The sequence below is a fragment of the Dama dama genome, chromosome 9 (genome assembly GCF_033118175.1).
Source record: "Dama dama isolate Ldn47 chromosome 9, ASM3311817v1, whole genome shotgun sequence".
NCBI classification, from domain to species: domain Eukaryota; kingdom Metazoa; phylum Chordata; class Mammalia; order Artiodactyla; family Cervidae; genus Dama; species Dama dama.
Window position 1 is genome coordinate 51,735,473 of NC_083689.1, and position 24,713 is coordinate 51,760,185.

The 24,713-nt window shown below is 41.4% G+C and overlaps 1 protein-coding gene across 1 annotated transcript; it reads right to left on the minus strand.

The window, feature by feature from the left end:
* Positions 1-13,091: 13,091 nt before the first annotated feature.
* Positions 13,092-15,035, minus strand: HNRNPA0 (heterogeneous nuclear ribonucleoprotein A0). Its single transcript, XM_061151359.1, has one exon. The coding sequence runs from the start codon at positions 14,532-14,534 to the stop codon at positions 13,614-13,616; it is 921 nt and encodes a 306-aa protein (XP_061007342.1). The 5' UTR covers positions 14,535-15,035; the 3' UTR covers positions 13,092-13,613.
* Positions 15,036-24,713: the final 9,678 nt, after the last annotated feature.

Below are 24,713 nucleotides of genomic sequence, written 5' to 3' on the forward strand. Positions count from 1 at the left end.
AGTCTTGTACTCACAGATAAAGTTTACTACAGACACAGTGTGAAGATACACAGTGGAATCATTTGGAGAAAAGACAGTCCGGAGGAGCCCGAGTGCAGGCCTCTTTATGCTCTCTCCCTACCATGAAGGGTCACAAAGACAACACTTGTGAGTGATGTTTCTGCCCAAGGACTAAGTACTCCAGGTTTTATAGGTACCCACTGCTTAGCACACATCAAAATTCCAGAGTCCCAGAAGAAAGGAGGTATTTAGCCTAAATCCGACTGCTTGCACACTCCAGACCACCTTTATCAGTTAGGGAATGGTAGGAACATTACCTAAATCAAAGTGCCCAGACAAGGGCCAACCTTGCAAGTAGTCCCTTCTAAAAACAGCACATCATAATCAAAGATTCATTTCGGCCAGAGAATAATCTCTCCCTCAAAAATGCAGATGCCTGTAATAGAATTAAGAGACTGCAGGTCTTTTTATACCTTAATCCAAGTTGTTCTGATTGCTTTTCTCATAAAGCCTCATCAAAACCAACCACATCAACTAAAAGAATTTTGTCCTGAGAAAATCAGAGAATCTTTTTAAAAAATTCAAGTAGAGCATATTCCTCTGCTCAAAACCCTGAAATAGTTGACCAGTCATGCTGTAAAAGCCAAAATCCTTACAATACTTAACAAAGCCGCGCAGAAGGGCACAGACTGCGACGGACTGCGCAGAAGCGTGGCCATGAGGAGCTACCCCTTGCCCAAGGTCAGGGGCGGCGACCAAGAACGCCAGGCTGCGACGGCACAGGAGCGGCCGAGAGGAGCTACCCCACGTCCGAGATCAGGGGTAGTGGCCGAGAGAAGCTACCCCATGTCCAAGGAGCAGCTGCGCAGGAGGGCCGAGAGGAGCTACTCCACATTCAAGGTCAGGAGGGGCAGCCGTGAGGAGATACTCCTGGTCCAAGGTAAGGAGCAGTGGCTGCGCTTTGCTGGAGCAGCTGTGAAGAGATACCTCACGCCCAAGGTAAGAGAAACCCAAGGAAGACGGTAGTGTTTCAAGAGGGCATCAAAGGGCAGACACACTGAAACCATAATCACAGAAAACTAGCCAATCTGATCACATGGACCACAGTCTTGTCTAACTCAATGAAACTAAGCCATGCCGTGTGGGGCCACCCAAGACAGACGGGTCATGGTGGAGAAGTCTGACAGAATGTGGTCCACTGGAGAAGGGAATGGCAAACCACTTCAGTATTCTTGCCTTGAGAATCTCATGAACAGTATGAAAAGGCAAAATGATAGGATACTGAAAGAGGAACTCCCCAGGTCAGTAGGTGCCCAATATGCTACTGGAGATCAGTGGAGAAATAACTCCAGAAAGAAGGAAGGGATGGAGCCAAAGCAAAAACAATACCCAGTTGTGGATGTGACTGGTGATAGAAGCAAGGTCCGATGCTGTAAAGAACAATATTGCATAGGAACCTGGAATGTTAGGTCCATGAATCAAGGCAAATTGGAAGTGGTCAAACAGGAGACAGTAAGAGTGAACATTGACATTGTAGGAATCAGCTAACCAAAATGGACTGGAATGGGTGAATTTAACTCAGATGACCATTATATCTACTACTGTGGGCAGGAATCCCTTAGAAGAAATGGAGTAGCCATCATGGTCAACAGAGTCCAAAATGCAGTACTTGGATGCAGTCTCAAAAACGACAGAATGATCTCTGTTCATTTCCAAGGCAAACCATTCAATATCACGGTAATCCAAGCCTATGCCCCAACCAGTAATGCTGAAGAAGCTGAACGGTTCTATGAAGACCTACAAGACCTTTTAGAACTAACACCCAAAAAAGACATCCTTTTCATTATAGGGGACTGGAATGCAAAAGTAGGAAGTCAAGAAACACCTGGAGTAACAGGGAAATTTGGCCTTGGAGTACAGAACGAAGCAGGGCAAAGGCTAATAGAGTTTTGCCAAGAGAACACACTGGTCATAGCAAACACCCTTTTCCAACTACACAAGAGAAGACTCTACACATGGACATCACCAGATGGTCAACACTGAAATCAGATTGATTATATTCTTTGCAGCCAAAGATGGAGAAGCTCTATACAGTTAGCAAAAACAAGACCGGGAGCTGACTGTGGCTCAGATCATGAACTCCTTATTGCCAAATTCAGACTTGAATTGAAGAAAGTAGGGAAAACCACTAGACCATTCAGGTATGACCTAAATCAAATCCCTTATGACTATACAGTGGAAGTGAGAAATAGACTTAAGGGACTAGATCTGATAGACAGAGTGCCTGATGAACTATGGACAGAGGTTCGTGACAATGTACAGGAGATAGGGATCAAGACCATCCCCATGGAAAAGAAATGCAAAAAGGCAAAATGGCTGTCTGAGGAGGCCTTACAAATAGCAGTGAAAAGAAGAGAGGCGAAAAGCAAAGGAGAAAAGGGAAGATATTCCCATTTGAATGCAGAGTTCCAAAGAATAGCAAGGAGAGATAAGAAAGCCTTCCTCAGCGATCAATGCAAAAAAATAGAGAAAAACAACCGAATGGGAAAGACTAGAGATCTCTTCAAGAAAATTACTGATACCAAGGGAACATTTCATGCAAGGATGGGTTCAATAAAGGACAGAAATGGTATGGACCTAACAGAAGCATTAGATATTAAGAAGAGGTGGCAAGAATACACACAAGGACTGTACAAAAAAGATCTTCACGACCCAGATAATCACGATGGTGTGATCACTCACCTAGAGCCAGACATCCTGGAATGTGAAGTCTGGTGGGCCTTAGAAAGCATCACTACGAACAAAGCTAGTGGAGGTGATGGAATTCCAGTTGAGCTATTTCAAATCCTGAAAGATGATGCTGTGAAAGTGCTGCACTCAATATGCCAGCAAATTTGGAAAACTCAGCAGTGCCCACAGGACTGGAAAAGGTCAGTTTTCATTCCAATTCCAAAGAAAGGCAATGCCAAACTATGCTCAAACTACCACACAATTGCACTCATTTCACATGCTAGTAAAGTAATGCTCATAATTCTCCAAGCAAGGCTTCAGCAATATGTGAACTGTGAACTTCCAGATGTTCAAGCTGGTTTTAGAAAAGGCAGAGGAACAAGAGATCAAATTGCCAACATCCGTTGGATCATCGAAAAAGCAAGAGAGTTCCAGAAAAATATCTATTTCTGCTTTATTGACTATGACAAAGCCTTTGACTGTGTGAATCACAATAAACTGTGGGAAATTTTGAAAGAGATGGGAATACCAGACCACCTGACCCACCTCTTGGGAAAACTATATGCAGGTCAGGAAGCAACAGTTAGAACTGGACATGGACCAACAGACTGGTTCCAAATAGGAAAATGAGTACCGTCAAGGCTGTACCCTGCTTATTTAACTTATATGCAGAGTACATCATGAGAAATGCTGGGCTGGAAGAAGCACAAGCTGGAATCAAGATTGCCAGGAAAAATATCAATAACCTCAGATACACAGATGACACCACCCTTATGGCAGAAAGTGAAGAGGAACTAAAAAGCCTCTTGATGACAGTGAAAGAGGTGACTGAAAAAGTTGGCTTAAAGCTCAACATTCAGAAAACTAAGATCATGGCATCTGGTCCCATCACTTCATGGGAAATAGATGGGGAAACAGTGGAAGCAGTGTCAGACTTAATTTTTGGGGGCTCCAAAATCACTGCAGATGGTGATTGCAGCCGTGAAATTAAAAGATGCTTACTCCTTGGAAGGAAAGTTATGACCAACCTAAATAGCATATTAAAAAGCAGAGACATTACTTTGCCAACAAAGGCCCGTCTAGTCAAGGCTATAGTTTTTCCAGTGGTCATGTATGGATGTGAGAGCTGGATTGTGAAGAATGCTGAGCGCCAAAGAATTGATGCTTTTGAACTGTGGTGTTGGAGAAGACTCTTGAGAGTCCCTTGGACTGCAAGGAGATCCAACTGGTCCACCCTAAAGGAGATCAGTCCTGGGTGTTCATTGGAAGGACTGATGCTGAAGGTGAAACTCCAATACTTTGGCCACCTCATGTGAAGAGGTGACTCATTGGAAAAGACCCTGATGCTAGGAGGGATTGGGGGCAGGAGGAGAAGAGGACCACAGAGGATGAGATGGTTGGATGGCATCACCGACTCGATGGACATGAGTTTGAGTAAACTCCGGGAGTTGGTGATGGACAGAGAGGCCTGGCATGCTGCGATTCATGGGGTCGCAAAGAGTCAGACATGACTGAGCAACTGAAGTATAAGCTAGTCCCTTTCTGACATCATCAGCTACTCCTTTGTTCTTTACTCAACTCCAGCCACTTTGACCAACTTGCACTTCCTCAAAGTCCAGGTATAATCCTGCCTCAGGGCTTTTGCTCTTCCTAAGCCTCTACCTGGAATGCTTTTCCCCTGAACATCTACATTGCTTAGTCCCAAATTTCCTTGAAGTTTGTGCTTAAACATCACCTTCTCAGAGACCTACCCAAACTACCCCATTAACCCATTTACAGCTGTGCTAGGCCTTCATTGCTGCACAGGCTCTATGGCATGTGGGCTTCAGTGGTTGTGGCTCTCAGCCTCTAGAGCACAGGCTCAGTAGTTGTGGCACACGGATTTAGTTGCTCCTTGGCATCTAGGATCTTCCTGGATCAGGGATCAAAGCCGTGTCTCCTGAATTGGCAGGTGGATTCTCTAACACTAGGGAAGGCCATCACCCCATTTTAAATTGCACTATCTTCACAAATATCCTGCCCTGCAGCACTCCTGGTTCCTTATCCTTTTCTATCCACACATCATTTTCTAAATACCACACAACTTATTATGCTTCATTATCTGTCTCCCCCTACTAAAACAAAGCTCTACTGAGGGCAAGGATTTTTGTTTTCTTGTTATTTGCTGCATTTCCAGCTGAATCGCGAAACAGGAGAGTCAAACACTTAACCTGACACAGTAGGAAACAGGGAGATACTAAATATCAGTGTGGAAAAACTCATTGACAGGTGGGGAGGATAAACAGCTAGATCTTCTCCAAGTTTGATGGTTTCTGGGAGACCAAATCATTAGAAAATGTGAGATTTTTTTTTTCCACTGAAGAGATGACAACAGATGGCACATTCAAATAGGGTTACTGGAGTTTTAATAAAAGGAACTATTTACAAGGATGTGGGCAGTTAAGGGAAAACCAACAAGGTCTGGTAAACCATCTTAGGGCTAGAAAAAGGGAGCCTGAAGTAGCAGTAGGAGGGAATGGTTACCAGAGAAGACCTATAGCTGGCCACTGGAGCAGAGCTTGATAAGAGGCCTTGATAAACTATTTGCTGAAAATGTATACTTTGGAGACAGGGGAACAAATATCTTAACCTCACCTTTCTCTCACTCTTCTAGATTTCCTACTGGTTTCTCCCACTGTCAAACCCAACATGAAGCCATTGAAGAGTATAGTTCTTTAACAATCAAATTTCTGAGAACACAGAGCAAGGAACAGAAAGGTACAGAGTGGATCAGGAAGGGCAAAAAGAGAATATCCCTTAACCATTTTGTAAAAGTGAAAATGAAGTTGCTCAGTCATGTCCAACTCTTTGCGACCCCATGGACTGTAGCCTGCCAGGCTCCTCTGTTAATGGGATTTTCCAGGGAAGAATACTGGAGTGGGTTGCCATCTCCTTCTCCAGGGGATCTTCCTGACCCAGGGATTGAACCCGGGTCTCCCACATTGTAGGCAGACGCTTTACCATCTGAGCCACCAGGGTTCAATGCACTTACCAACATCTTCAACTATGTTCAAACCTTCCTTCTACATCTTCTCATCCCACTTCTGGTGACACCACCACCCTCTTACTTACACAGTAATTCTGACTGAATTACTCACTCTTCTTCATTTCTCCCTGCCATATCCAATCATTTGCTAACTAAACTTTCACAACTTCCCTTACATTCCATTTCCGTCTATCGCCAGTGCTCCTTATTCATGCTCTCATGGTTAACATAAGCTGTCATAGCAGCCTTACCACCTGAAACATCAATCAAATGCCATCTCTTTCACTTAGTGCTACTAATTAGTCTTTCTAAATTAACAGTCTCGCTACCACTATTGTTTCTCAAAAACTTTTAGTAATTTCCACTGGCTGCCAGATAAATACTAATATGGTCCCAACTTCTCCCAATTTCCCACAACTCTCCTTTACCCTTAATACAAATTAGCCACTTGTACCCAAGTTTTATGCAGAGTATGGCCATTGAAATCAATGACTTGGATTCAACTCCCAGTTCAATCATTTCACCAGCTGGGTGGCCTTGGGAAAGTTTAACCTTTCTGAGATGAGCTTCAGCTACCCTACTGTGAAGCAGAGGGTTACTGAAATGGATCCAGTGAGAATATTTGCAAATGTACTTTGTACAACATTTCAGCACACAGTAGGCATACTTCTCTGTATGTGCCCCATGTTTCTGCCTATTTGTCCCTCTACTGAAATTAACTTTTCCCCTTTACTTTCTCTATACTGCCAACTTCTTAAGTCAAATACCTGTTTCATAATGGTTTTCTTGATCCTTCTTCCTACCTGGAAGGCACTCTCAACACATTACTTGTAACTTTCTTATAATAAATACTTAAACACAGACATGGTTCACACCTCTCCTACTGGAGTTGAAGCAGAGGAATAGAGGGCTCCCATATCCAAGCTCACCCAGCAAATCAAAAGCAAAGTCTAGGTTAAAAACCAAATCTCAGATACTGAGAGTGCTTTATGGACTACATACACTTATGTCAGTAGTTTTTTAAAGATGGCTATTCATTCACCTCATTAATTGTGCAAATACTTTGTGGTTGGGGGGGGGGACGAAATAAAGGTACACTCATCTCTCTCAACCAAAGTTGTAATATTAACTTTACTATGTACCAACAATGATAGTATATCCTTTACATGTATACTTTCACCGAATTTGTTGTTAAAGTATAATTTGTTCAGTTTAAAGCATAATTTGTTCACAATCCTGAGACAGATATTAACAGTAGTCTCCTCTTTTTAAACACAAGGAAACAGGTTCGGGACCATGTGTTCAAGGTCATGGAACAAGAAAGTGACCGGGTCAAGAAGAGAACCTGGTCTATTTGACACCAAAATTTATGTCATTAAGGACTGCTGCTGCTGCTGCGTCAAGTCGTGTCCAACTCTGTGCAACCCCATAGACGGCAGCCTGCCAGGCTCCCCCGTCCCTGGGATTCTCCAGGCAAGAATACTGGAGTGGGTTGCCATTTCCTTCTCCAACACATGAAAGTGAAAGTGACATCACTCAGTTGTGTCCAACTCTTCGCAACCCCATGGACTGTATCCTACCGGCGCCTCCGTCCATGGGATTTTCCAGGCAAGAGTACTGGAGTGGCTTGCCATGTCCTTCTCCACCATTAAGGACTGCTACTGCTGCTGCTAAGTCACTTCAGTCGTGTCCAACTCTGTGCGACCCCATCCCTGGGATTCTCCAGGCAAGAACACTGGAGTGGGTTGCCATTTCCTTCTCCAATGCATAAAAGTGAAAAGTGAAAGTGAAGTCGCTCAGCCGAGTCCGACTCTTTGCAACCCCATGGACTGCAGCCTACCAGGCTCCTCCGTCCATGGGATTTTCCAGGGAAGAGTACTGGAGTGGGGTGCCATTGCCTTCTCCGCCATTAAGGACTATGAAATACTAAATCAGATGCCTACTCTGAGGCTAATTACATTAGCAACAAAAGCATCAATGAAAAATCTACCTTTCATATGGTATCCAAATAAAACCAGTGAAAGAGTGAAGCCTTCATTTTAACCAGAGTATACTTAAATGATGATGGGACTAACTCCAATTTGTCTATACAGTGTGAACAATCTGAGATGATCCCACAATGCTGAAAAGGATGCATTTCAAAAGAAATAGAATCTCCAACAGAATGCAAGTTACTTGACAACAGGAACCGTGTTTGTCCCACTGCAGTTATCTCCAGATCTTAGATGTTTTGCACAAATAAGGTAATCAATCCCTGATGAAACTGACAGAAAATGCTGGGATATAAGCATACTGTCAAAACAGTACAAGTTCATATCAGATAATTTTAGAACAAAACCCATTTCAGACATGTTTTTTGGGTTTTTTTTTTTTTTTTTAAACCAACCATATGCAGTGATAAAAGAATTAAAGGAGCCAAAGAAAATCTGCCTGAGAAGGGAGCACACAGCTAAAAAAGGAAATTTTGAATCTTTTTCTTCTCTGAAGATGCAAATCATTCCACTCCAACTGAAAGTTTATTATTAATAAATTGTCAACAAGTGTTGTTTATTAATAAAAGTATGTGGGATAGGTCCGTTCAAGTGATTCAACTGCCCTTTTAGCCTCCTTAATGAGAGATATCTTTTTTAAAAAGCAGCTTTCTAGTATCTCTTTTTATGTTTTATCTGATGGCATTTATTTTCTCATTTAGAAAGAATATGAAGTTCACCCACAAGCAGGTTCCAATGTCAAAGACCAATTTTCCCAAACCAGTTGCATGCCTGTCTTAAAAATGAGCAATAAATCCTGTTTCCCAACAATATACTTCCACACATTATACTTAGTAAGAGACTAAATTTTAAGCATCAAGAACATTCAAGATGTGCTAAACTCAAATTTAATTTGAAGCTAGTAATTCATGCCCATTTATTCTTCAAACTAACCCTGCCTCCCCCTGCCAAACTATACAACTGTTAGCTTTATTTTTAAAACAAAATTTACAGAACATATTGTTTCCAATTATAGCAAATGTCAGAAACTGATTTACTTACTGCAAACATTTTCTAACAAAATTCTATTTTAAAACCAGCTAATAAGTCAAAATATAGGGGACATATATCAAAGGAAAAAAATAGAAGAGAATATTGCCAACTATGGCTTAATAAAGGGGGTCTCCGAACTATGAATTATACTTCTCACAGAAACTTTAACATACAATGATTATCATTTACCATTCAAGATCTCAACTGACTTGTACTTGTCGTTGAATCTGTCCCATATCCCTTAAGCTGATTTTGCTATTAAGACTTAGCAAAAATCATAAGCCATAAAATAATGCAAAGCAATAAAAATGGATGATATACTTCTGAAGTTCTCTGTGGCCTAGCAACATAAGAAAAAACGTAAGGAGCCCATTACATCATGCTGTGTATTGGCATGATAGTAGCATGCCCTCTGCCAACTCATCTACATAGTCTAAATATCAAGACTAGCCCAAATGTTTTCTTGACCCACCAAGTCGACACAACTGCTTATACCCATCTCTAACTAAACTGCCCACAATCTATCACAATTATTGGAATTCCCACTACTCAAACAAAAATTGCAAGTACCTTGTGAGCAGGGACGGATCTTTTTTGGTATGTTGCAAATGGCAACACAAAGCCTGCAAAAGTAGTTTGGAAACATATTAAACAATAAACTATGGTGCATCTATACTATAGTATACCAGTTTTATGATACAGAGCGATTATGTACACATATGGGTGTCTTTGAAGTTAAAATACTTACGTATGTATATCTAAAACAACTCAATACTTGTTCCTAAAATAAAGATATCTCCCTGCAAATAAAAAGACCTAGAAATAGGCAAACTGTTAACATACATCATCTCCAAGTGCTGGGAGAAAACAGGGAAGGAGCAACATAAGGGTCTTTATAGGCCATCAACTGTTTTATCATGTTATTATCTAGCTTTGAAATTTTTCAGTAAAATGTTTTAGTTGAATATACCCTAAGGTTTTAACAAGGCTGCCAATGAGCATGTACCTTTCCCTGAATATATACTGAGAACAAAAAAATACTCATGATACCAGAGAACTGCTGTGTTTTAGTTATCCAGCACATTTAACTTGAGTGAGCCATCTTAACAACTAAGTGTGTATGTGGTAAGCAAGAACATGATGTGCAATTCCAACAATTACTGCATTACTCGTAATAGCAAGAAATGTCCATCAATCATTATGGTACAGCCATGCTATGGAACATTATACAGGCATTAAAGAGGATGAGGAAGGTCTATTTGTTCTGAGAATGCCAATCATATACACTGCTGAACTATTTTATTCTACTTTTAAAATGTAGGTACATACAGAAGACCTTGCTGAACATACACCTATTAACAAGGATTATCCTTGAGAAGATAATTTCCTCATATTGGTAGGCTTTTTACCACTCTTTGTTTAGTTTTTAAGCAGTTATTTAAACATTAATTCTCACTTTTAAAAATACACCAGTCTCAACATTCAGTACAATTTCTCTTTTCTATTTCCTAGTAACATTGCCAAATGTTACTTGGCAACATTTGACCAAACATGCAATATTTTAATTTTTAAAATACAAAAATATGCCAAACATGCAATATTATAATTTTTAAAATAACACGGTAGAAAGGGAATTTTTATTGGAAAAAAGTTTTTACAACATTCACTTTTAATAGAAAACATTAGACAAAGGTACAGCAAAGCAACCTGCAATAAGACACCAAGGAAAAGGCATTCACTGTCTTACCCTGGTTTAGAGGCAATCTTTGTTGCTCCACTTAATAAAAAAAAAGCCTTCTAAAACAGGGAAGAGAAATTATATTCCCAGTGACCAAAATCTTAACACTGATGCAGTAAGTTGGTTAAAACGGAAGAAAGACTTAACTTACCCTCTTCTAAGTGCAAACACTGTCTTTTGGGGAATAATCCTTACATTGCCTAGATGCAGCTTTGCTTAAATTGACTCAACATCCAAATGCCCACTTTTAATCAGCAAAAACATAGGTAATTTAGTTTAAAACGCAAATTCTCAAATTTGAGAGTATTAAGCACACTTAAAGGTAAACAAAGCTACAAATCAAATAACTGACACTGCCATTTCTGTTCTTGAGGTGATTAATCAGAAATAGAAAATTCTTAAGTATCCTCAAAGCTTTAACCTCACTTGAAAACAAAAATTCATTATGAAGATTTAAATATTCTGTTCTAAATCACTAAGCTACAGAATGAAGCTATCAGTACATCACTCTGATTTGTAACCACTATGAATGTCAATCATTTGCAAGCTTTTTAAGACTCCAAATTACTTTCAATCTTTCAAACCTCTTCGAACTAATGATTACCACTGAAACACTGTAAATGCAGAAGTTCTTCACAACAGAAAGACAAAAAAAATTTTATTTTGCTAATCTTTCAAAATTAGATTCAAGCATTGCATAAAAATTATATTCAATGCTGACTAGGTTCTGTACTACTTCCTCCCCAAGTCTTGATTAAATTTGTAGTAGTAATGTTCAGGTAAATCTTACAGGTGAAAAAAGTGAAACCATAACAAACAAGTCAGTCCCACATGCCAAATCTGGAAAGACTTAAAGACCACTATTTCTGCCTTCACTGAATACCAATCCAGATAAGAAATTTGTAAAGGTAGATACATGACAACAAAGTGATGATATACCATGAACACTAAGCCACTTTTCTAATTAGGAAATCCTTTTACATAACTTTTCACACATCACTACGTGGGAAATACAAACGACAATAACCTTATTAAATTCTGAAAACCCTCCAGAAGGTGGACTATTCCAGTTGAACCAGAAGAAACAGATCTTCCTCCTAAAACTGAGTAAAACACAAGCACAATAATTACAGTAAAAAATTTAAGCATATCATTTTCTGTATCTTAGAGCCCCACTCCCCGCAAAAGCTAGACCAAATCACCACATGAAGAAACGCAGTATGATGCATTTCAGTAAGAGTGAAAACAGAAATTTAAGCAAATTTGTAAAACCATTTGTAATGCAAAACTTGACTATCTTGTTAATTTACTCAATATGCAAACACATCTATCCCATTTGTTGTAGAGGTACTAAAAGTACCTGTACCAAGTATCAGCTACCCTTTGTCAAAGTGACTACTAAGAAGCCTTAAGCAAAATTCCAATCAAATATTTTACCATATCATTAAATCAAATGTAGGTACTTAGATTAAAAGGTATTCTGAACCCACCCACCAGGTTATACATACTCTCACTCAATCATGTAAAGAATTGAATTCTTTATTTGTGATATCCATAAACGTTGCTATTCTATATGTCTATCCAGGAAGGCAATTTTTTCCTATACCATTGTTTTGTTTTGCTTTTTATAAACAACAACTTGAATTCTATTGCATGAAAGGGCTACAAATATACATTTGTTAACCAAGCAGAATACACAGATATTTTGCTTTACAACTTGCACCTAAGATACCAGTACATGAAGCTGGTTCATTAGTTATCATAGCAATGTGGGGCCACTGCCCAAGCTATGCATAGCAGTTTACATTTTCAAACCTCATGTAGAAAGGGCAGTCGTGATATGGACCATTAACTACATTCCTGTAAAGCCCATCTTAGTTACAAATAAATGTATAACCAAAGTCTGCACAGATTTTTGATGGCAAAACTTCTAAAATCTGATGCAACTGTCCTGAAAAAGTTTTTCAACCAACTATTTTGCAGATATACTGACATTCTGCCAGTAGATGGTGCCACAAAAGTTAGGGGAAGGATTTCCAGGACAACAGTTCAGCTATAGGGGGGGGAAAAAAAAATTTAAACCTGCTCTGAAAATACAAAACTGCACTTAAAGTTTGAGGGTAAAATATAACCCTTATTTGTAACCATTCATTACAGACAAACCAGTAAGAGGGATGAAATTAGGCCATCTGAATTTTTTAAAACAGTTTATATGAATGAAAACACATGCTTAACACAAACTATTTCTTTAGAACTACACAGTACATATTTTGAAGTAAATTCTCATAGAAGTGACCAACCATGTCAAGATGATAAGCAAATCACTTAGTACAAGAGATGGATGTAGGAAAAACTTTAAAGATTTTAAAAAGCCACATCCACCACTTCAAATGTTTTACCTGTAAGGGATAAAATTCAGCACATCACTACCTGGGCAACAGCAAGAAGGAAAAGAAAAAACCTCACAGGACCTTTTAAAAGTTTCTCTAAGTACATATCAAGAATTAAGAATTAACACGAAAAATTACCCTTAAAACGGTACGGAATGGATCCTAGAAAAAAAATGTTAGACATGTACGGTCAAACACAATGATTTATTAAAAATAAAACGTAAAAATGATTTTTGTACATATGCTTCCAAATTTCGGGCATGGGATCCAAGGAGATTTCATAGAAAACGCTGTAGCCAGATATCAAGTCCTTACAACAAAGTAAACTAAACCCCCCAACCCCCGCCCAGGTTTTGCTACAGAATCAGCAAGTTCACTCCCTCCCCCCCAAAAAAACACAAATTAAAACAAGACATTTTGCTAGTATAAAAACGACCAAAGTCCAAGTAATAATAAAAAAATAGAGTCCATCAATGACTGTAACACAAAAATGTGTATGTGGGGCCAAGTCCATCTTCAGAGGGAGAGACGAGAGAGGTGGCAGGCATATAGGGCAACACCCCCAAGGGTAAGCAGCCTTAGAAGTGGCTCCCCCAAGGGCAAAACGGGGAAGGCGGTGGGAGCGAAAAGGACTTGGGAGTTGACCCTAGTTGGGTGGTTGAAAAGAGCTACCCCTATAGCCACTCCCAAGCATTAAAAAAAATTTTTTAGAAGGAGCTGCCTCCATAGCCACCCCCACCGCCATAGCCACCTCTGTAAGGTCCACTGTTGCTGCGACCTCCCCAGCTGCTGCCTCCTCCGCCGCCGCCGCCGCCGCTCTTCATGGGCCCATAGGACGACTGGTGCTGGCTGTAGCTGCCGAAACCGCCGAAACCGTTACCGTAGTCGCTTCCACCGTAGGACGAACCGCCGCCGCCGCCGCCTCCGTAGGCGTTGTAGCCGCCGCCGCCGCCGCCGTAACCACCGTAGCTGTTATAACCGCCGCCGCCGCCGCCCTTGGACAGGCCGTTCTGGTCACGACCACCGCCCCGACCTCGGCCGCCGCGGCCGCCACGGGAGGACCGGGAACCGCCTCCGCCCCCACCGGAGTGGATATCCTCCTTGGGGACAGCCTTCTTCACCTCCACGCGATGGCCTTGGATCGGATGGAACTTGACCACGGCGGCCTTGTCTGCCGCGTCGTGATTCTGAAAATAAACGAAGCCGAAGCCACGCTTCTTGCCAGACTGCTTGTCGGCTATAATCTCGGCCTTTTCCACGGTGCCAAACTGCGAGAAGTGCTCGATCAGGTCGCCCTCAGCCACGTCTCCCTTAAGGCCCCCGACAAAGAGCTTCTTCACCTTGGCGTGAGCACCGGGCCGTGCCGAATCCTCCCGGGACACCGCCCGCTTCAGCTCCACCGTGTTGCCGTCCACCGCATGAGGCGAGGCGGCCATGGCGGCATCGGCCTCCTCCACATTGGAGTAGGTCACGAAGCCAAAGCAACGGGAGCGCTTGGTCTGGGGGTTCACCACCACTACGCAGTCTGTCAGGGTCCCAAAGGCCTCAAAGTGGCCGCGCAGGCCGGACTCACTCGTCTGCACGTTGAGGCCGCCGATGAACAGCTTACACAGTTGGGAATTCTCCATCTCCACCGCCCGGGCCTTGCCCCCGCCCTGGGAGCTCCGAGGTTTCGCCGTCGCCGTGATGGTTGGCTAAGGTTTCTTCACAACTTGGGCCCAGCCGTCGCTGGAGCCGCCCCCGTCGGTCAGCGACGGGAAAGGGAAGAAGGGAAGGGAAGGGAAAAAGGAAGAGAGGAAGGGGGAGGGAAGGGGAGAGTTGCCGGCTAGAGGACGAGCCGAGGAAACTGGAAGGCAACCAAAGCCGCCGCTACCTCCACCGCCACCTCCGCTCCCCTATCTGTGCACCACACAAAGAGGCCGCTGAACGCGCGCGCACCCTCCCCGAAGCGTGCGTCACCGCCGACGTACGGCAGCGCAGGGCAGTCCACCAATCCTCGCCTCGACCTCATTAGTCCCGCCTACCGCGCTGCAGCGCCGCTCTCGGTCACGGGCTCCCCGCCCTCCGCGGTCTATTCAAGCCTTTGGCCTGCGCTGCTCCCGCTACCGCCTTTCCCGCTCTGCTTTCACTCCCAGGATCCCCAGTGCGCGCTCACTAGGGACTCTCTCTGCTCTTCGCGAACCTCTGCGATTCATTTGCCCCCAGCCCCCGTGGCTGTTCCCAGTGATTTTTCCCCCTCCCCTAGCCCTATCCCCTCACCCAGCACCGCAGTGGCGTTCGCGCCAGCCCCTTGAGAGACATGTCAGTTCAGCCAATCACAGCCATCCGCTTGCATCCACTTCCGTTTTCGGCAGCTGCTGGACGGGCGCGCTCCCCAGTGCGCGCTGGCCTCGGCTCCCCCAGTGTGCAGAGTTTTCTTGCTACCCGTACGCCTCCTCCCGCCCTGGGCTGCCGCGGGGGCGGGGCGCGGGGGGTGGCGGTGAGCGGGGACGCGCTGGGGGCCGTTCCCAACGGATGCGGCCTGGGGCGTCACGCGCGGGTTTTTTGAAAACTTGACTGTTGGGGTTAGGGTCTTGGATTTACCCGCCGCGTTTCGGCTGGGCCACTACACCTGGCGTCTTCACCCCTCCCGTCCGCACAAAGATGGAGGGTAGGGGCCTGGTCAGGGAAGGCAGTTATTAACCGTTTATAGTGGGCCAGAGGCACAATTAGACAAACATTGGCACGTGGCCCTGCGCAAAAGCGAGCCCGAGGCCATGTGGAAGGACAGCAGCGCGCCGAAAGCGCTTCAGACTTTGCGACCGAGGCTTGGCGTGAGAGCCCCGCTACCCCAGTGCTGTCAGTGGAACCCTCTTGCGAGGCTCAGCGGATATTTACATACTCCCCCGGTGTACACATCTTTTCATAGGTCCTCTTATCTGTATGAGCTTCCTTCCCAACTAAAATGTTAGGTTTTTTAAGGCGTTTTCGATTGGACTGGGAGCCAAGTTAAGCACATAAACACTGTACTGTATGTAAGTATCGCACATCCTTGATAACTGCCATATCAACCCAGGTGGGAATACAAGAAAGTTATAATGGCCTCCGTCTACTGAAACTTTTGTGTTCCAAGCAAGATACAAGGAGTGCCACATGGTTTAAGGCACGTGATGGAGAGCCCCAAAACCATGTAGCAAATTAGAAGAGAAATTCCTCACTGTACCCTGGAATGGAATGTATTCAGAAATGATTAAAGAGGTAGAAGTTGCACTGAATCACAGAGTCAAAGGCTAGGTAAGATTTCTATAGGGAGTTTACCGGAACAAAATCTGGAGAAAATTTATAAACTCCCAGGAACAGAAAGTGGACCAGTTTGATTGGATCAGGAGGTTTTTGATAGAAAAAAACTAAGTTAGGTTGAGGGTCTTGGTATTATGGAATGTCTTGAAATTTAGATTAAGGAGTATAAATACTAATTCAAAGGCTATAGATAGGCTTCAAGGTTTAGGGAGAAACTATGTCTCTATTACCTACAAACTGTGTGACCATCGAGTTGTGTGACTTCGGACAGGTCACCTAACCTTTTTAAAATTATAAGTTTTATTATCTAAAATCATAACATAAAACACCTTCCCAATGTGGTAAAAATTAAATGAGATTCTGCATGTAAATGCAGAGCACAGTGCCTGGCACATAGTAAGTGCTCAATTTCTCAATTTATCCAATAACTACTATACCAAGTGTTGGAAACAGGGCAGTAAGCAACAGACAAAAATGTCTGCCCTCATGGAAATTACATTCTTGTGGGGAGAAGCAAACAATAAGAATGGTATACAGCATGTTAGATAGCAATAAATGCCATTGAAAAAATTAAAAAAGAAGGATAATAGGAAAGTATTACCTTACTACAAAACACAATTCAGATATGTCAGGATTTGCTAACCGATTGATGATAAATAATGAGGAAAATAAAAGCATTCGAGTGTTTGATATCTGGAAGCCTAAAATTACCACATGATAGAACTACAAAAATCTAGGAAAAGAAACTATTTTAGAGGAAGTATGGGTGATGGTGAACATAGCTGTTAATGTTTAAGGTGAAACTGGGGTATTCATGGAGCACTGTGTTCTGGGATGCCCAAGATTATAGCTCTGATGAAAGATCAGACCTGAAGAAGTTTATTTTAGAGTCATCCAAATAAATGTTAAACAGTAAAAGATGAATTTCTGAAACAGAATAAGACTGTAACTTGTTTTCTCATCTAAATTGTAAATTCTAAAATAACATTTTTTCCTATATTGTTTTAAAATAATCATCCACACAGTCTTATTGAGGATCTGTTACTGATTTAATTTCTGTTGACTAGAAAAGCTTCATAGAAGCATATGTCTAGTCTAAGGCTTACCTACAGAAGGAAGGCAGACTTCCCTGTTGGCTGAGTAGTAAAGAATCCACCTGCCAATGCAGGAGATTCAGGTTCAATCCCTGGGTCAGGAAGATACCCTGGAGAAGGGAATGGCAACCTATTCCAATATTCTTGCCTGGGAACTCCCATGATCAGAGAAGCCTGGCAGGCTACAGTCCATGGGGTCACAAAGAGTGGGACATGACTTGGTGACTAAACAACAACAGAAAGAGGGTAGGAATGATAGGAAACAACACACAAGCATGTTTGAGAGACATTTAGAAAGTCAGGAGAAGCGCAAGATAACTGGGATAGAAGACTCTTTTCAGAGATTAGATTGCTAAAAGTAGGGACAGTGAATAAAGCGCGTTATATAAATACTTAAATGATGCTGTCATTTTCCTACCTCTGAGATCATTCAGGTGGAAAAACATTTTTTTTTCCTACTTTACCTTTTAGATCATTGCCTGAGTATGTTTCTTGACTTTTCCTTGCTTACAAGTATCTCAGCCTTCCAAAACAAATGTTTTAAAATGTAACTGAAATTTAGACAACCTTTGCTTTCCATCCCTCCTACAAGTGTGATAACAAGATCTAATTGAATATGATGTTTAAACAACTCAAAAGAACTGCACAGTAAAAAGGGTATATTTTACTGCACCTAACAGAAAAAGAGAACTACAGAAAAGGAAAAAGAATGAGCTGAGAAAGAGAGGGGAAACTGTGAACAGCTATATTTTCAGAAAGCAGCAACTCTACTTCTTTTTTAAGTCAACTTTTTATTATTTGTTGTTATTCAGTTGCTCAGTAATGTTCGACTCTTTGCAACCCCATGGACTCAGAATTAATTTTTGCAGTTGAGTTCTGTCATGGCCTGAATTGTGTCCCCACCCTCTCTTACCTCTAAATTCATAATGTGAAGCACTAGCCTCCAGTACTTCTGAATGTAACTATAATCAAAGATAAAGTATTTAAAGAGGTGATTATCTTAAAACAGGCCCTTAGGATGAAGCCCTAATCCAGTATGGTTAGTGTCCTTACAAGAAGAGGAAGAGACACCAGGGGTATATGTGCACAGAAGAATGACCATGTGAAGAGGCAGTGAGAGGATGGCCACCTGCAAGCAAAGGATAAAGGTCTCAGAAGAACTTAACTCTACTAGCACCTTAATCTTAGACCTCCAGCCTCCAAAAATGGAAGACAAATTAATTCCTGTGGTTCAAACCACTTATTCTTTGGTATTTTGTTATGGAAGCCCTAGCCAACCAATACATGCTCCATTTTTATTTACCCAAATTACTTTCCAAAATGGTACTTTGCTGTTTGTGATGAGGTATAATATTTGTAGTGGACCTAACAGCCTTAAAATTTGGCCATTCTTTTGTACCATTAATGATGCTTCTGGAAATTTATCTTAAGGAAATAACTGAGAATCTGTGTAAGTTAGAAACTTCTAATTGCCCTCAAATAGCTATCTGATTGGGATTCCCTGGTAGCTCAGCTGGTAAAGACTCTGCCTGCAATGCAGGAGACCCCGGTTTGATTCCTGGGTCAGGAAGATCTGCTGGAGAAGGGAAAGGCTACCCACTCCAGTATTCTTGGGCTTCCCTAGTGGCTCAGTCGATAAGGAATCTGCCCTCAATGCAGGAGACCTGGGTTTGATCCCTGGGTTGGGAAGAACCCCTGGAGGAGGGCATGACAACCCACTCCAGTATTCAATGAAGCAGAAGTAAATAGTCACTGTGCTGTACATGATATCCCCGGGACTTATCTTACAACTGGAAGTTTGTACCTTTTGTCTGGTCACTTCTCTTAGACTTGGGAAGCTGTCTTTTTCCAATCCCTCCACCTTTGAAATCCCCTTCCATATGGAGCAAACAAACATAAATCCCTTCTAAAAGCCTAGACTTTATACTGGAGGCAAATACATAGGTACCAAACAAGATAGTTAATATCTCTACAGGCTGAATTTATCTGTGTATTCTTTTGCCTTAGGAGAGTCTCTTTTAAGTTCAGTCCTCATTGTTTGTTTTTTTAACAAAAAGCATTTTATCAAAGTATTGCTCTTACGCTTCCCAAGAAGGAAAGGGGAAGAGAGGCAAGTGCCTTTGAGTGGAAAACAAGGAGAGGAGACCCAATAATGACATGCTGACATTACTGCCATTCTGTTGCATATATAGTTTAAAGTCAAATTTAATTTGATTTGGTAAAATAAGTAATGTGACCTTTCACGCATCATCATAATTGTATAAGATTCATACCCAAGTATCAGTCATTGTTTTTCCTATACAATATCAATTTAACTGCTTTATAATATTCTTTCCTGAGCTATTTATTATTTCCTTATTTGTTTAGAAAGAGTATTCCACAGTTTATGTGGAATACTAGACCACCTTACCTGCCTTCTGAGCAACCTGTATGCAGGACAAGAAGCAACAGAACTGGACATGGAACAATCGACTGATTCAAAATTGGGAAAGGAGTACATCAAGGTTATATATTGTCACCCTGCTTATTTAACTTATGCAGAGTACATCAAACGAAATGCTGGGCTGGATGACTCACAAGCTGGAATCAAGATTTCTGGGAGAAATATCAACAACCTCAGCTATACAGATGATACCACTTTAATGGCAGAAAATGAGGAAGAACTAAAGAGCCTCTTGATGAAAGTGAAAGAGGAGAGTGAAAAAGCTGGCTTAAAACTCAACATTCAAAAAACGAAGATCATGGCATCCAGTCATCACTTCGTGCAAACAGATGGGGAAAAAGTGGAAACAGTGTCAGATTTCACTTTCTTGGGCTCCAAAATCAATGTGGATGGTGATGGCAGCCACGAAATTAAAAGACGCTTGCTCCTTGGCAGAAAAGCTATGAAAAACCTAGACAGTAATAAAAAGCAGAGACATCACTTTGCCGACAAAGATCCATATAGTCAAAGCTATGGTTTTTCCAGCAGTCATTTATGGGTGTGAGAGTTGGACCATGAAGAAAGCTCAGCACCAAAGAACTAATGCTTTTGAACTGTGATGCTGCAGAAGACTCTTGAGAGTCCCTTCGACAGTAAGGAGATCAAACCAGTCAATCCTAAAGGAAATCAACTCTGAATATACAGTGGAAGGACTGGTGCTAAAGCTGAAGCTCCAATACTTTGGCAAAGAGCTGACTTATTTCCTAGCATCTTTCCTGATGCTGGGAAAGATTAAGGGCAAGACCAGAAGGGGCAACAGAGCTTGGATGGCATCACTGACTCAATGGACATGAGTTTGAGCAAACTTAGGGAGATAGTGAAAGACAGGGAAGCCTGGCGTGCTGCAGTTCATGGGGTTGCAAAGAGTCGGACACAACTCAGCAACTGAACAACAACAACAATGGTGACTACAGTTAACAATACTATATAGTATATTTGAAAGTTGCTAAAAGAGTAGATCTTAAAAGTTCTTATCACAAGAAAAAAATTGGAACTGTGATGATGGATGTTAACTAAAATTACAGTGATCATTTTACAATATATATATTGCAAATATTATGTTGTACAGCTAAAATTAATAAAATGTTGTGTGTCTAAATTATATCTCAATTAATTTTTTTAATTAATTTAAAAATAAAATACATGACCAAAAGCTTCTGGGTTTTTGTCCATCAGAGGAAAGAGTGACCCAGCCAGTGTAAGCCGTATGAGTCTACTTTATCCTACTTTATCTGTATGAGTCTACTTTATCCTACACTCATACACACATGGATAACCGTGCAGGCTGAAAACTATCTTGAAAAAAACTATATCACCTTTGTCTTGGGACCAGATCCACATCAGCAACCCCAAATAAACTTGGAATCCTTATATGTGAAACTAAACTCTAGTAATAACATGTTTAATTGCCAACCACCTGGGTGGGAAGTTGGGAAAAGATTACCAGAATTAAAGGATGTTATGGACTGAATGTGTCCCCCAAAATTCATATGTTGAGGCCTAATCCCCAGTGTGCTGGTATGTGGAGGCAGGGACTTTGGAAAGTAAGTCATGAGAGTGAAGCCCTCATGAATGGGATTAGTGCCCTTATAAAAAGACCCCAAAGAGCTTTCTAGCTCTCCTTCCATCATGTGAGGACACAGCAAGAAGACAGCCATTTATGAACTGGGAAGTGAGCCCTCACCGGATACTGGATCTGCCAGCACCTTGGTCTTAGACTTCTCAGCCTCCACAAATATGAGAAATTTTGGTTGTTTATAAGTCACCAAGTCTATGGTATTTTCGTTATATTGGCCCAAATAGACTAAGATAGAGGACTTAACAAATTGATATTTCTCAGACTCCCTTTTTGTAAAGAACACACATCCAAGTACAAACATACCCACAAACTCACACACAGAATATGAGCCTTCTAACTTAAAAACATTTAGAACATTCTATTTTCATTTATTCATCATTCCACTTAATTCATTCATGGGCTAGATGCTGTAAATAAAGTCCCAAGCCTCTAGGAGCTCAACAGTCTTGGACAAGAGGGGAAATCAATGACAGTAATAACAATAACAGAGAAGTATGACAGATGTTGCAAACATAGTGTGTTGAGGTAGAAATGGACAGAAACCCAAAGTTCAGCAAATTCTCCTAATAGAAGGTAACTTCAGAAGTAGGTTTAAGAGTTAGTTAGGCATACAAGAAGGTAATAGCATTTCAAGTACAAGAAACAATGTGTGTACATGCTATATTTGGAGTCACACAAGTAAATGATCAAGGGTCTGACAGTGTGGGCTTCCCTGTTAGCTCAGCTGGTGAAGAATCTGCCTGCAATACAGGAGACCCCAGTTCGATTCCTGGGTCAGGAAGATCCCCTGGAGAAGGGATAGGCTACCTACCCACTCCAGTATTCTTGGTCTTCCCCAGTGGCTCAGACAGTAGAGAATCCACCTGCAATGCGGGAGACCTGGGTTTGATCCCTGAGTTGGGAAGATCCCCTGGAGGAAGGCATAACAACCCACTCCAGTGTTCTTGCCTGGAGAATCCCTATGGACAGAGGAGACTGGTGGACTCTGGTGGACTACAGCACATGGGGTTGCAAAGAGTCGGGCACAACTGAGTGACTGAACAGAGCACAGCACAGCACATGACAGTGTGTGGTATGCTGGCTGGTTGCTGCTGTAACAAATTACCACAAACTCATTGCCTTAAAAAACACAAATTTATTATCTTACAGTAAGGAAATCAGACAGATGTCTCACTAAGCTAAAATCAATGTGCTGGCAGGGCTGTGTTCCATTTCAACTTCTAGTGTTATCTTATAATATAGTTTGAAATGTGTAAAACAGTTTAATAAAGCTTTTCTTCCTCACTAGGAGCAAAGAAGGCAGCAGTCTGCAAGTCAGAAAGAGAGGTTTCACCAAAAACTAATTCTGACAGCACCTTGATCTTAGACTTCTAGCCTCCAGAATTGTGAGAAAATAAAACTGTTGTTGAAGCAACCCAGTGTGTGGTTCTTTGTGATGGCAGTCCTAGCAAACTTCAATACCCACCTAGAAAAGAAGTGCTCTCAGTGTCCATTATTCAGGGAGTTAGACCTAACTCATCTGTTCCTGCAAAGCTTCCGATCACATCTTGCCTAGGTAAGATTACACCAGATTTAGTGTTTAACCTACTAATTCCATAACAAGGTCACAGAACTGCATTCCTTTAAAATTACATAAATTATTCATCTTTTGGTTTTGAATTTTATGACTTTTATTTCTATTACTCTTAAAGTTGCAATAAAAGAAGACATACAGATGGTTAACAAACACATGAAAAGATGCTCAACATCACTCATTATCAGAGAAATGCAAATCAAAACCACAATGAGGTACCATTACACGCCAGTCAGAATGGCTGCTATCCAAAAGTCTACAAGCAATAAATGCTGGAGAGGGTGTGGAGAAAAGGGAACCCTCTTACACTATTGATGGGAATGCAAACTAGTACAGACACTATGGAGAACAGTGTGGAGATTCCTTAAAAAAATAGAAATAGAACTGCCGTATGACCCAGCAATCCCACTCCTGGGCATACACACAGAGGAAACCAGAACTGAAAGAGATACGTCGACCCCAATGTTCATCGCAGCACTGTTTATAATAGCCAGGACATGGAAGCAACCTAGATGCCCATCAGCAGACGAATGGATAAGAAAGCTGTTGTACATATACACCATGGAATATTACTCAGCCATTAAAAAGAATACATTTGAATCACTTCTAATGAGGTGGATGAAACTGGAGCCCATTATACAGACTGAAGTAAGTCAGGAAGACAAACACCAATACAGTATACTAACGCATATATATGGAATTTAGAAAGATGGTAACGATAACCTATATGCAAGACAGAAAAAGAGACACAGATGTATAGAACAGACTTTTGGACTCTATGGGAGAAGGCGAGGGTGGGATGATCTGAGAGACTAGCATTGAAACATATATATTATCAAGTGTGAAACAGATTGCCAGTCCAGGTTGGATGCATGAGACAAGTGCTCAGGGCTGGTGCACTGGGATGACCCAGAGGGATGGGATGGGGAGACAGGTGGGAGGGGGGTTCAGGATGGGGAACTCATGTAAATCCATGGCTAATTCATATCAATGTATGCCAAAAACCACTACAATATTGTAAAGTAATTAGCCTCCAACTAATAAAAATAAATGAAAAAAAAAGAAAAAAATAAAGTTGCAATAAGAACTTCAATTTTTAAATATTCATTTTCTTCAGCAAAATTTATACTGGATATTTTCCTCCCCATGAGACATGTGAAAATGAAGTTTTTTCAATCTTACCTGTTAAGTTCATTTCAACTTCTAGTTTTAGCTTACAGTGTGGTTCAAAATGTGTGTAACTGCTTGATAAAGCTTCTCTTCCCTACTTATACAAAAAGTAAAATGTGTTCATTGAGATCAAACTTCCATTAACCTAGAGTGGCAACTCAGAGTAAGATTTAATTTGTGAAATGTTCAATACTCAAGACCTGTGAATTAAGTAACATTCATACCACCATATATATTTTGAGTCCTTAGGAATCTGATCCTACCTAATTTCTAATTATACACTGAAGAGAATAAAGGACAGCTTAGTCTACTCAGTAAGCTATAAGACTGGTATTTAGTTGTAGTTGGTCAGTGAGTTCAGATTATGTATAAAGCCTTTCTGGATCATTCAGGATCTAAACATTTTTAGTTAAATGGTATTTGCTATCATAATCTCAATACATTAATATTAGAGAAAAGAAATTACACGCATCCTTTTTTTTTTTCAAATAAAACTAGAAAAACAGTAAAAAAATAAAATAATTAGCCAAGATTTATACAAGCAACATTATATAAATGATTAGCATCTATGAAATCAAGACTCAAATGCTTCCTGAGGAACCTATTCCATATGATAATCACTGAAAGAGA

Coding starts and splice junctions, on each gene's coding strand:
- HNRNPA0 (XM_061151359.1), bottom strand. CDS start 14,534: ATGGAGAATTCCCAACTGTGTAAGCTGTTCATCGGCGGCCTCAACGTG.